The sequence below is a fragment of the Odocoileus virginianus genome, chromosome 12 (genome assembly GCF_023699985.2).
Source record: "Odocoileus virginianus isolate 20LAN1187 ecotype Illinois chromosome 12, Ovbor_1.2, whole genome shotgun sequence".
Taxonomy (NCBI): Eukaryota; Metazoa; Chordata; class Mammalia; order Artiodactyla; family Cervidae; genus Odocoileus; species Odocoileus virginianus.
The window spans coordinates 41392783-41406712 of NC_069685.1; the positions used below are offsets into that span (position 1 = coordinate 41392783).

At 56.6% G+C, this 13930-nt stretch overlaps 1 protein-coding gene across 26 annotated transcripts in view; it reads right to left on the bottom strand.

Moving 5' to 3' along the window:
• Positions 1-7296: 7296 nt before the first annotated feature.
• The window catches only part of FBRSL1 (fibrosin like 1), an 83379-nt gene continuing 76745 nt past the window's right edge, over positions 7297-13930 (bottom strand). For all 26 annotated transcript variants that reach the window (XM_070475001.1, XM_070474989.1, XM_070475013.1 and 23 more), the window contains 5 exons: positions 13129-13258; positions 10829-10906; positions 10581-10664; positions 10187-10394; positions 7297-8795 (listed from right to left, as the gene is read on the bottom strand). In XM_070475001.1, the coding sequence (XP_070331102.1) occupies positions 7958-8795; positions 10187-10394; positions 10581-10664; positions 10829-10906; positions 13129-13258 (1338 nt within the window). In that variant the 3' untranslated portion in view covers positions 7297-7957. The remainder of the gene's footprint in view (positions 8796-10186; positions 10395-10580; positions 10665-10828; positions 10907-13128; positions 13259-13930) is intronic.

A 13930-nucleotide genomic window follows, 5' to 3' on the forward strand; every position in this document is an offset into this window, starting at 1 on the left:
GTTCCCTCTTCCCATACTCAAATCCTGAGGCCCTGGGGGTCAGGGCTTCAACATCTGGATTTCAGTTCAGTTCAGTCAATCCGTCGTGTCGGACTCTTTGCGACCCCAAGGACTGCAGCATGCCAGGCCTCCCTGTCCATCACCAACTCGGGGAGTTTACTCAAACTCATGTCCATCGAGTCGGTGATGCCATCCAACCATCTCATCCTCATTTGTTCCCTTCTCCTCCCGCCCTCAATCTTTCCCAGCATCAGGGTCTTTTCAAGTGAGTCAGTTCTTCACATCAGGTGGCCAAAATATTGGAGTTTCAGCTTCAGCATCAGTCCTTCCAATGAAATTCAGGACTGATTTCCTTTAGGATGAACTGGTTGGATCTCCTTGCAGTCCAAGGGACTCTCAAGAGTCTTTTCCAACACCACAGTTCAAAAGCATCAATTCTTCTGACCCAGAAGAATGGTCACATCCATACATGACCACTGGAAAAACCATAGCTTTGACTAGACGGACCATCTGGATTTGGGGGGACAAAATTCAGCCCACAACACCCTCCAAGACATTCTGGAAACATGTTAGATGGGAGGAAAGAGCTGCCAGGCCCAAGGCCCTGGGGAGAGGAGGAGAGGGAAAGGAGCAACCACGTGGGATTCCTCCTGTCTGTTCCCTTGAAGGCCCCCACCCCCGTTGGCCTCCTCACCATCCTGGTGGCCGGGTTTGGTGACAGAGAACTCCTGGGAGGAGGGACCCGGGGATGCACCTCTGGTCCAGGGCTGGGCAGAGGGGAGGAGGGGTCTGCAGGGGAGTTGGTGACAGGTGATCCGAGGGCCACCTTCCACAGGGGCTCAAAGGCGTCACTCGCTGGTGGTGGCCCTGCTCACAGCCCTGTCTGAGGCCCGACAGCTGGGTGACAAAGGGGACTTTGCTGGGGTGGGTAGGACACAGCCTGGGACACCTCCCTGCAGAAGGAACTCGGGTGATTCTTTGTTCAAAGCAAGTCACCCAAGGGCTCCTACGTCACGGGTAGGACAGGACGACCTCCTCTGAGAAGTGAGAACAGCACGCCTCCCCCTGAGGCGTCATCGCCCCCCAGAGTTCATATGCAAAATGTGCCCACCTGCGGTATGGGGGAGTGGGGCTACAGCTTTCCTGGCTTCTTTCCCTCAAAACGTTTTTTTGGGTGTGTGAGCCCACAGTTCTTTCGTTTGTTTAATTGTATTTATTTTTGGCTGTGCCAAGTCTTGGTTGCTGCCTGCGGGCTTTTCTCTAGTTGCAGCGAGTGGGGGTTAATCTCTAGCTGCTGTGCACGGGCTTCTCTTGTTGTGGAGCACAGGCTCTAGAGCTCGTTCTCAGTAGCTGCGGGCTCCCAGGCCTAGCGGCTCCGTGGCATGTGGAATCTCCCTGGACCAGGGATCAAATCCATATCTCTTGCATTGACAGATGGATTCTTTACCACTGGACCACCAGGGAAATCCTCCCCAAACTTTTTATTCTATATTCATGGAATGCAACTTTTTAAAAATTGTGGTTAAAATACACTTGACATAAAAATTTCCTTCTTAGCCATTTTAAGTGCACAGCTCAGGGGCCTTAAGTACATTCACACTGAGAGACCATCCCACCACCATCTCCACTTATCTTCCTAAATGGAAACTGGACCCTCAAACTCCTGACATTTTTGCAGGCTTCCAGCATCAAGAAGGGCCAAGCCCGAGGCTCCCCTGCCTGTGAACTGTTGCCGGCGCCATCTCTTTGAAAAAGTGTGAGTGATGAAGGCGACCCCTTGGTATGGGATCCACCTGGTGGTCACTGCACAGCACAACCTCTTTCTGCACTAAGCAGCTCTGGTTTAAAGCTGCGCTGGTCCCCAGAACAAACTAATTCTCCAGGATGTGGAGCCACAATGGAGGAGATGGTTGGGGGAGGGGTGCCCTGACTCCTGCTACGTGTAACGGGGACACGCGCAGGGGAGGTTGGTGGCCATCACTGGACAGACTTACTCCATGTGGTCTCCCCACAAACTCTGATAAGAAATAACAAAAGGTGTTAGTTACCCAGGGTAGGGTTTTTAGATCATCTCTAGGCGGTTAATCTCTGAGGTTCCGAGGCTTGGGGGCAACCACACCCCTGGAAGTACTTTGTGGCTTCAATGACATGGTGGAGAGAAAGCAGGTGCTTTGTGGTATTTATACCCTGAGTGATGAATGTGGCAATTAGAGCCTGCAGTCCTGTGGGAGGTTTGCTGGGGAGCAGGCGGGGGAGGGGAAGGATACATCCCAGGGGGCGGGGTGAAGGGCATGGGAGGGGGAGAAGACCCAGAGATTTGGATTTTGCAAAATATAATAAAGACAAAACTCTGAGAGTCTGATAGACAAAAGGGGAAACACCAATGAGCCTGAGGAATGTGAAAGGTAACAGAGTCTCAGAGGAAAGACAGTTTGAAAGAAGGTAAGAAGTGTGTGGTGTGGACTCCACACTGAGGTGCCCATGTTCCTCAGAGAGCAGATCCATTCCTAGGAAGATAAAATGAAATGTTAGTCGCTCAGTCGTGTCCTACTCTTTGCAACCCCATGGATTAGAGCCCTCCATGGAATTCTCTGTCCATGGAATTCTCCAGGCAAGAATACTGGAGTGGGTTGCCATTTCCTTCTCCAGAGGATCTTCCCAACCCAGGGATTGAACCCAGGTCTCCTGCATTGCAGGCAGATTCTTTACCATCTGAGCCACCAGGGAAGCCCTCACAAAGATAAAAATTGCCTAAATTGTCTCTAAAACCACAGATTAATGCTGAAGATCAGAAAGGGTCAGTGTTCTGGCCGGGAGCAGGCTTGCCGGGACCTCCTGGTGGGACAGATGTGGTCACAAACAGGACATCCTCAGAAAGACGTTGGCAAGGTTGCCAGGCAACATGTTAAATAGCCACAGAAGCACAGGAAACTACGTCTCAACTTTCCCCCTTCAGGACTCAGGGAAGTAGAATAAAATTTGGTCACCAAAGAGCCATTGGATTAAAAGTGGTCAAGGGTGCAACTTACAAAATCATTTTAAAACTAAGAGTGCCTGGACTGCCCCGGTGGTGCAGTGGCTAAGAATCCGCCTGCCAATGCAGGGGAGACGGGCTCGATCCCTGGTCTAGGAAGACCCCACATGTGCGGAGTAACTAAGCCCCAGTACCACAATTACTGAGCCTGTGCTCTACAACCCACGTGTCACAAGTACTGATTGAAGCCCAAGAGCCTAGAGCCTGTGCTCTGCAACGAGGGGCCACCACAAGGAGCAGCCCATACAGCAGAACCAGAGAGTAGCTCCCGCTCGCCGCAACTGGAGCTGCAAAGGAGACCCATTGCGATTAAAAACGAAATTATCAATATAATAAATTAAAATTGTATATTGAAAAAGAAAAAAACAACAACAACTAAGAGTGCCTGACTCAAGGCAGTGATGGTCATGCAGGAGAGCATGGGTTCACGTGGTCACACTTGGCCTTTTCACAAGAACTCAAGCAAGCCAGCACAAAGGTCGTTCAGTGTTAGGACAGCTGCTTGTGTGATGTGTGACATGAGCAGACTCAAGGAGAAAATCCACACGGTCAACTGATAGATAATTAGACCTGTGTCTCATTTAAAAATTAAAAAGTGAGCTAACCAAGATGAAAACCTGCCAACCGAACATCAAAGTCCCCGCTGTATTTGTACAGCATGTATCATGCTGGAACAGTGGGCATCCTCTGGGGAGTCCCAGCTCAGGGGCCGCCCAAGGGGTCAGTGAGAAGATGCTGAAGGACAGCCAGACTGTTCCTTCTTGGAGTTGACCTCCCAGTCTACCTGGAGACTAAGAGAATCAACAGAAGGACTACTGGAACCAGTAGGAGGATTCGGCCGGCCCCTTAGCCCGGAGAGGTCAGGTTGCGCTGCTTTGGCAATAGCCGCAGGTCTCAGGGCTCTGGTCTGTGCCCCTGCACCAAGAGCCAGGCCCACAGAGCAGCCCCCTTGGGAGCAGTCCTAGTTCTGAGGTCCGGGGGTGCCAGACCAGCAATCAGATGGCCCCCTGCTCAGAAGCAGTGTATGGCCCTTCCACGGATGACCACTGACCAGGGTGAGTCCCCCAGCCCCACGCCCCACAAAAGGCCTGTGGTACAGTCCTCCCACCTGGTTACCCTTGGTAACCAGCACTGAGGCCACAGGAAGGGCTCAGATACACAACAGATAAGCAGACCAGGAGCTCTCTGCACAGCTGTCACAGACAACGAGGACACACAGCTTTACTGAAAGCATAAGTGAAGTGAAAGTTGCTCAGTCGTGTCTGACTCTGTGACCCCATGGACAGTCCATGGAATTCTCCAGGCCAGAATACAGGAGTGGGTAGCCTTTCCCTTCTCCAGGGGGTTCTTCCCAAGCCAGGGATCGAACCCAGGTATCCTGCATTGCAGATGGATTCTTTACCAGCTGAGCCACAAGGGGGAGCCCAAGAATACCGGAGTGCATAGCCTATCCCTTCTCCAGCAGATCTTCATGACCCAAGAATCAAACTGGGGTCTCTTGCATTGCAGGTGGATTCTTTACCAACTGAGCTACCAGGGAAGCCCAGTGAAAGCATAAGACACCTAGGAATACATATAAGCTGTGAGACAGCTGAAGGGAATTAAAACCTTTACCAAGAGAAAAGGAAACAAATACATTAGTGAGAGTTCTGTGATAGACCAGGAAGGATCAACATTGGAAAGGTGTCAGTTCCTCCCAAATTTATCTATAAATCCAATGCTATCCCAACATAATGGCCAGAGGACAAAATTAGCAGAATTTGATAAGCTAACTCTAAAGTTCACATGGAGAAAACCTGCAAGAATGGTGGCAACAGCCTCCCTAGAGGCCTCCTTCCTGGGTCCTAAGGGCGTCCTCCTGGGCACCCTGTTTCTCTTGGTTTACACCTTTATTTTACGGCAGTATGTCCTCCAGCAGCTCCGAAAGAAAAGATGCAGTGAATTAATATATGTCTGAATCCTTGCGTGTCTGAAATGTCTTTTTGGCTGGTATTTGACCGGGATGTTGTAAAATCACTACTTTAAGATGTCCCACTCCACTTAGCTTTTATTCTCCCCCAAATTCTATTAGTTGGAGGCTGGACATCCTGGGAGGTTGTTCAGCTTTTCTCACATTTATTCACTGTCTTTTTAACTTTCTAGGCGATTTTACAAATTCTATCTTTTAATGCTTTTATTGAAACATTTTATTTGACAATCATTTAACTTCACAGACCTTTCCTGGAGATGGCGCTGCAGTGTGGACTGTGGGTTCCTGGAGGCTGGTGCTGCCTGACAGACCATGGTCCCTATGGACCACTATCGTAGGTTACAGTTGTTCAGAAACATGCCGGTATGGAGGGTATGTTTCCCCCCAGCGGGCAGAATTCCACTGGTGATTTTGTTCCATGAAAAATCATGCCCTTTGGGAAGACATTCCGTTAGAGAACGTGATCCCTTGAAAACAAGGTCCCTTAGAGATGGCCTGCCCCAGGGCAGATACCAACCCTACCCTGCAGGGGACGTGCTGCCAGGGGCCCTCCTCTGAAACCAGGCAAGAAGCACAGGCCTCCTCCCCGTGTCCCTGTGGTTCAATGCAGACTGTCATTTGGCTTTAACTCAAACATTTAATCCCTTCCTGTGATATCCCTGGACTCCCAAGTGGTCTCGGTCAAGGGCAGGCCCTGAATGGCATCCATCCTCCAACTACATCTACGCCTGAGGCCCCAGGGCCCTGGGTGCCGAGCTGGCTGGGCCTCTGCTTCTCAGGGTCTGCTCCACGGGGACCCTGCAAGCGCTGTGGGGCGTGGCCCGGGTGACCGGGCGGAGCAGCCCAGGGTGAGTGTGGTCATCAGCCTCCCACAGTCCGTCAGCAGAGCACGGTGACAGGTGCTCCTGACACTCTGCTGTGGAGGCTACCAATGAGACAAAGGAAAACCAGGCCGTGTGGGAGGAAGGCACTATGGCCGGCTGGGGCTGGTCCCTGGGAACCAAACTCCTGTGGAGAAGGCCCTGGAGGGTGCTCTGGCCGCAAGTAACCAGGAGCGTCTCCCTGGGGATGAAGGGCAGGCCCCCCCCTCCTCCCCCTGCTCTCCATGGGGACTCCAATGGGCTTAGGCTCCAGGAAGTTCTGAGCCAGGCTCCTCACCCTAGAAAGCCAATTCAATTGGGGTGCAATGCCAGGGCCCCATTTCCAAACCATGCCAGGGTAGGGCCCTGTGCTGAGCACAAGCAGCTGCACAAGCCCCACTGCAGGGTGGGCACCCCCACACCTGTGTCCTTCAGCAGGTCAGGGCAGCAGCTCTGCCCCCGCGCCCCTCCTTGCTGAGATCTCCCCTCTCCAACAATGGTCACCTGCTCTGCTAGGGGAGCAGGGGGCGAGGCCAGCCCTCCCGAGGACGTGCACCCTGACCCCCAGTGCACAGAGAAAAACCACCCAGAGGACAAGTTCGGGGCTGGGGTGATGTGGCAGGTGACAGGGTGGGGACTGTGGGACCAAAGCAGCTGAAGGCAAGATGGAGATGCCAGCAAAGGTCAGAGGGAGGAGCCCCAGCAGCGGGAACTGCTCTGGGGAGCGAGCCCAGGGGAGGCAGGGCAGACCTGGAGGGTGGGAGCCAGGGGTTGGGGGAAGTAACTGGGGGCGGGTACATTACCCCCACCTGCCACAAAGCCCCACAAAACACTCAACCACCTTTTCATCCAAAATCAAGGCTGTATTTACCTTCATTGGTTGATGTGAGAACAGATCGTTTAAAATAACCGGGTTCTACCGTGAAAACACGGGGTTGAAACTACAGAACGGAATAAAGTAAACAGCCAAGGATGGCCAAACCGAGGATCCAACGCTCAGGACACAGGTGTGGACGTCAGGAAAAAAGGGATACTGACGACAGGGCACGGTGACATTCACGGGGTTATGAAAGTAAGACTCAAACTGAAAGGAACTCATGCCAAAGCCTTGGCAGGTGGGAGAACATGAGACCAATGTCTTCTGACAGCCTCCGTGGAGAAGAAACACGGGTTATTTCTTTTGTGATCAGCCTTGAGCCTCTTTACCTCCCAATCCCTACTCATCTAGGGTGGATCCCCAGGGCACCGCATAGCCAGCCCGAGGTGCACGCACGTCCCAGGGCCGCTCTGCGGTCCCCCAGCGGCCTGGCCGCTCAAGCGCTTGCATAGTTGAAGGATGTTGCTGCCATTAAACGTCTGAGGGCAGTTCCAACTGACAGCGGGTGGGTTGTTGTGACCACCTTAAACAAATAACCAGAGAAATTTCTAGAAACTGTTTTTATAAAGTCTACCTAGGTTAAGAATTTAATAACATCATATATTTATATTAACAGACTATTTACAGTTTAATTTTTCTTTTTAAAAAAACAAACCGAAAAAGAAACCCTTTTACACTTCTGCATAATAAGGCAAAAAAAGCTTTGTACATTATTATCTTAATATATATCTGTAACTTCGGTTCCAAGTACCAAGGGAGGGCCAGGGCCGGGCCTGAGTGGGGGCCTCACAGTGCATTGGACAAAATGACCGTTTTTTTTTTTCTCCATAAATAAGACAAAAAAACCCCAGGGGTTCTGGAGACGGATCTGAGGCCATTAAATTGCAAAACCAAACTAAAAGTAAAAAAGCAAAAGTGTCTTTCGTTTCTCTTAAGTGTCTAAAGAGCACAAAGTTGAAAAAAATACAAATCTATTAAAAATGCTTCTCACCTGTGGGAAAAAGGTACAAACTTGAATTTTTTTTCCAGAAGCCTAATTTCAAGCTCGGAAAACAAAAGATCACCCCCATAAAAGCTGTGTGTGACACCCCCGACGCTGCGAGTGGAAAAGTGAGCGTCGCCACCCCAGGGCCGATGGAACTGTGCTTAAGTTCTAGAAACGGAGGTTTAGAAAAGTGGACAGCAGTGCGTTCCTGGCGGGAGCGGCCCCGCGGCCACTACCGCGCCTCCACCTCCTGGGGGTTGCGGGAAGGGGAGTAGTCGCGGGCCTCGCCCGGCGCGCGGGCCCCCAGCGGCGTAGTCCTGCTCCGCGGCTGCCCGGGGGGCGTGGGGGGCCCGCCTGCGGCCACCAGCGGAGGCGGAGCGCCGAGCGCGGCAGCGGAGGCGGCGGGCGGGGTTCGCGCCAGGAGACTGCTGTGCAGCGCGGCGGCGGCGGGCGCGAGGCGCGGGTAGTGCAGGGCGCCCAGCGCCGGCAGCAGCGCCGCGCCGTCCAGGTGCGCGGCCCGGGCGCGCTCCAGCTCGTCGCGGCGCGCCTCCCGCAGGCGCTCCGGGCTGTAGTCGTGCGGTTCGCGGTCCCGGTAGGGGCGCTCGGGCGGCTCGAGGAGGGCGGCAGGGCCCGGGCCTGGCGGGGCGCGGCGGGGCAGCTCCGGGCCACGGTAGGCGTCGCGCGACGGCTCCCACGCGAAGGCTGGGCGCTCGCGGCCTGCGGGGCCCGGGCCGGGCTGTGGGGGCGCATCGCCGTCCTCCCCGCGCTCCTCCTTGACCTTCACGTCGCTCTGGGACCGCTCGGCCGGCGCCTCGTGCGGCTTCCCGGGCTCACGGCCCAGGAGACCAGCCAGGCGCAGGCCTTCCCCCAGGGCCATCTTGCTGGGCTTGGGGCCGTCCTCCCTGGCCGGGGAGCGGCTCTCCTTGATGCGGAGCTCAGCCTCGCGTTCGGTGGGGATCCCGGGCCGGCCCGGATCGCCCTGGCCCCGGAGCAGGAGGCCACTGCCTGGGTGGCCCACGGGCGCCGCCGGAGAGGCCCGGCTCAGCAGGCGTGTCTTTTCCAGGAGGTCCCTGGGAGTGACAATACAGACACCCCCGCTCAGCCCGACGCGACACCCTGCAGCGAGCTCCTCTGCCACCAAGGTCCCACCCTCAACGCGGCACCGGCACTGTCACTGCAGCGACCTCAGGCTCCTTGTGTGTGGGTGTGTCCACTTAGCAGCCCAGGTTCCTTGTGATTACTGCTAGTGGCACCCATCAACACACACATGGTGATCATAGCCCACACACCCCCAAGTGCACCCCCATACCTGCCTCCCCGCCCACAGGCAACTTTGGAGCCCAGCTTTGCAGCAGCAGCACAGACTTCTCCACCGGAACCCAGGCCACTCAGCCAGGAGAAGCCCTTCAGTGGGGGGGGGCCCTCCATGCCCCCTCAGACCCACTGATCCTCTAGAGGGACAGGGCTCTGAAACCCTCTTCTGGTGGGTGTGTGTGGCCTGGGTGGGGCGCACAGAGTGCTGCCTGCCCCATCCCAGTCTGGTTCTCACCCATGAGGCGCCACTCTACGTTTTAGCCCTTTGGCCCTGAGACTGGGAGCAAGATGGGCATGGCCTCCACCCTGATGAGGGGCTGGGATGGCAGCTGAGCTTAAGCGCATCAGGTGCCCAGGTCCCCTTCCAACCTTCACTGCTGCACCTGGCCACTCTTACTGTACTTGCAGCCCGCCCTCTTGACCCTGATGTCCCCACGGGGGGCTGTAGTTCCCTGGGCTGCTCCCCAGCACCCTTCCTGGGGCCTGTGACAAATGTCCCCGTCGTCTTCTAGGCCACCCCCTCCCTCACTGTGCTCTCAGGCTCTGCCCAATACCTAGCTTGCAGCAATGCCCGGACCTGGCCGGAAGGGCTGGCCAGGGGGCCTTCCTCTGCTCCTGTCTGCATGCTGGCCCATGACTCAAATCCCGGACTCTGACACTCGCCTGTTAATGCAGGCTCCCTCCTGCCTTGCCCTGGCCTAGCTCTGCTGCCCGTGGGGTGAGGGGTGGGAACACACAACCTCAGCTCCCATCCTCCAGCCCAGGGAGCTCCCCACAGGTGTACCTCCCAGACCTGGCACCCCCTGGTGGGTCAGCAGCCCACCTCCAGACCCCACTGTGGTGCAGAAGCCCACCATCCCTGCCAGGGCCTTGGAAGAAGTAACCCTCATCCTGGATGGTACCTGCCCAGACCGTGCCCCAGCAAGTCTTCTGTGGGAACAAGGTGGAGAGTGTGTGGACTCGGGGGTCCCCTTCCCCCGGTCTTTCTGCAGTCTTTGTGTCCTCCCACAGAAGGAGATTTCAGTTTGCGCCCTTGGGTTCAGCAGAGGTGGCTGGGGGCTGCAGGTGCTGGGTGGGGGTGGGGGCCAGACAAAGTGGAGGGGGCAGGGAGCTGGCAGAACAGGCAAGTGGAGGGGCCCCTACTCACCGGTCCCGCTCCTCCTTGCCCTTGTCCAGCTCTCGGTCGTGGTTGGTCAGGGCTGAGACCCGCTCGGCGTCTACAGGCTTGGGCCACGGGGGTGGTGTGGGGAAGGAGGGTGGTGCTCGGTGCAGCCGGTTCCAGGCCTCGTGGGGGCTGGGCAGGCCATGTAGGGTGGGGCCTTCCTTGGGGGCAAAGATGCCACCGCCACCGGGAGCTGGAGTGGGGGTGGTGGCAGAGGGTGAGGCCAGGGTGGCAGGGAGGAGCACACACAGGGAGATGCCCAACCCCAGGCCTGCGTGTGCCCTGAGGAGACAAGGGGTGACAGTCCACCCGGTGTCATTGTAGCCCTGATGCATGCCCATGCCCGAGTGAGGGGAGAGCAGGCGGCAGGGTCACTCACTCAGCGCGTGGCTGCCGAGGCCTCCGAAGGCGTTGCTGCCCAGGCTCCCCAGGCCCCCAAAGGTGCTTGATCTGGTGAAAGGGTCTGTGGGGACAACAAGCACTCAGAGATTTCTGTGTGCACCAGGACCTCCCCCACCCCGGGGCTCCAAAACCTGGCAGGTTACCACCTGCACAATCCGAGGGTGCCCTGGTTCTTGGGGGTCAGCACAGGCCAGTCAGACTGCACAGACCTCAGGGGACACCTACCTGTCAAGTGACCAGTGGGCAGGAAGCTGCCAGGATGCGCTGAGGGTCCAAACGGGTTGGAGGCGGGATGGGTGGCACCTGCAGAGGGGGAAGGCTGTTGGAGGCCTGGGTGCACCCGGGGCCCCATCTCTGCCTCCTTCGCAGGGTGGCTGCACCCTGGTGCTCCACCTCCCCTTTCAAGCTCAGGACCAGCTGGGAGGTAGGCTCTCATCTCCGTGAGTCCGGAGGACCAGCACGCAGGGGAGCAGGGAGGGAGGTGCTGATGGCAGTGAAGGCCCCAGAGGAAACACGGCAGAGAAGGGCCTGAGGCTGAGCCGTGAGGCGCTGCTCCCGCAGCCAGCTACCTTCTGAGGGCCCAACCAGAGCTAACAATCCTGGTTGTGACAGTGAGTGCGGCCTGGTGCAGATGGACCACGGCCCGAAGACGGCAGCCTCTCTGGTGGTGTCCCCTGGCTATAGGCTGCAGCCCACAAGCATCGGTGCGATGTCAGCCCCACTCTCCAGACGCCCCTCAGAACCCAATCTGGAGGGCCCAGTCCCGAGAAGGGGCTGCTGGGTCAAGGGCTGACTCTGCCACTTAGGGTGTCCCACCTTCTGTCTAGAGGTGAATTTCTGGTGAGACCTGTGAGAGGGGTGCCCTCTCCTGTCTCTCCAGCTCCTTCCACCTGTGGGGACCCCAACAATGGAGTGCTCCTGCCTGCCTGCTGTGGGCATCACAGGCGGGCTCTTCCACCCAGACAAATGCAGGATTAGTTCCCAGAGAGCTTCCACCTAGAAACGTGATCTCATTTCTAAGTGACCTTGTGAAGAAATCAAACCAGAAGTTAGGAAACAGCTGGTCCAGTGCTGAAGAGGATGCTATGAGAGCATGTGGAGGGCAGTCAGGGAAACATGCTGCCTTAAAAAGCTACACCCCGAGGAAAGGCCAACAAGCCGATACTCCCTGGGGAAGAAGATGGAAGAAACATACACGCCAGATTGCAGAGGGGAGGGAAACCAGGCGTCAGGTAGGCCCTGGTCTGGGTGGGGCATGTGCTGTGGGAAGTGGGCACACAGCAGGACAAGGCCATGGGTGGAGGGAAGCACAGAGGGGCCCAGGCCACAGTCTGTAGGCTATGGCCTAAGAAGTCTGCTGGCCGCCAGGGCTGAGGCCCAGATGGGAGGCTCTCTGCTTTCTGAGGGACCCTGACACAGGGGAGACGTCTCTGCCCTGACTGGGGACTGGAGGTCATGAGGGTGGTGGAGTGGGGGCTGGAAAGAGCCGCCCAGCTCACAGGCCAGCCAGCATGACCCCATCACGCCGGTGCGCTAACAGGCTGTCTACAGGGACTGACATGACAGGAAGCGAGCATGAGCTTGCGCCAGAGTGTGAACACAGTGGATGTGAGGAGTGGTCAGGGAAGGTTCTCTGAGGAGGTGACATCCTTCAAGGGCCTGATGGCTGGCGAGGAAGCAGGAGCTGCCTTGTGGCCTCCAGACCATCACCCTGAGGCCTGCTGCACAGCTGCCCTGGGCCAGCGTCTGAGAATTCAGGTTTCAGGAGGTTTCTCACCTTCCTCTGATAGGAATGCCTCACTCACATGTGCTCAGATTGTGCAGTGTCGTCTGTGCTGAGCACCCACTTTCCTTTCGGGAGTCTGGGTTTTGGTCCAGGCACACACAGGTGCCTACGTGACTGGCCCCCAGTAAGAAGCCAGGACGCTGGGTCCCCACAAGCTTCTCTGGGAGACAGCCTCTCACCCTGCTGTCAGGGCTCCTTTCTGGGGAATAAAGTGCATCCTGGGGCTCCTCGGGCAGTTCTCAGGAGACACCCACTTCCACCCTCCCCCCCATTCCTTGCTGACAGATGCAGGTCCCTTGGCTACAATGCATATAGCTAGTGGGGTGTGAGACGTGGGCTGAGTCCCGGGGGCGCTGCAAGCCCAGCGATGGCCCTAGGGACCCCGACACAGTGAGGCCGTGGTGTGGCTGCTGGCGGAGGTGAGCACGGAACAGAGGCTCTGGAGCAGTTTCCCACCATTTGGACAACAGCCGAACCCTTCCTGGGAGGGAAGCCCCAGAGAGGAGGGTGTCCTGGGCCAGAGCATGGGCGGGGTCAGATCAGCGGTGGGGACACCACTGGGGGTGTGGAGGGAGAAGCCTGAGGCAGGCAGGACTGCCAGACCCCACCTGCTACAGCTGGAGAAACAAAAGCGCTGCCCACACAAGCCAGAGGAGAAAGGCAAGAGCGCGGCTGCCAGGCCACCCCTGGGACTGCACGGTGGCCGGGCTGCCAGCCCCCCTGGGCCAGGCCGCCTTACCCGAGCTGGAGAAGAGGGGCCGGGCCAGGTCCTGCGGGCAGTGGAGTCCGGCGAACACGCCCGGGGCGGGGGGTCTGCTGAACAAGTCCAGCTTGGTGCCCACGTCCAGCTTGTGGGGCTCCAGCTGCATCTGCCGGGACAGAGCGTGTATAGGGGCCGGAGGCCGGGCCTCTGTCCTGCTCGCCACCAGGCTGCCGATGAGCTGGACAACAAGGTGTGATGCCCCCAGCTCCGCTGGCCTCGCTCAGTGGGCAGAGAGACAGGTAAGAGCCATCCTGACCACGTGTCAGCGATGCGGAGAAACCGAAACGTCGTCACGTGTGGTCGATATAGGAGGTTCCCGATTGCGGCGTTTCGCTCCTGTTTATATGGTCTTTGAAAGCTGGTGTTTTACACTTAAAACTCACCTCAATTTAGATGCTACATTTTCATTAGAAATACTCTGTTTAGATTTTGTAAAGTTGAGTTGGAAAAGTACATGCGCATACCCGAGTCTTTCCAGTTTTCCAATGGCTAAATTTACCATGAGTATTAAAATTTAAATGTATTAAATAAAACTAAGATGCCAGTCCCTGGGTCACTAGGGCCACAGGAGGCACGGGGCGGGCCAAGTCCGTCCCAGTTCTTCCTGCTGTGGTGACAACAGAGGGGTACCCCCACCCTGCCTCCTCCACTGCACCTTCCAGGCACGCTGCCTGAGTGTCTGCATGCTAATCCGTCATAAATCCCTTTCTGTGACTTGTCCTTTGTAACCCACTTACAGCGTGATGATTTAAAAATACCTTGAGTAAGGGTAACGTGT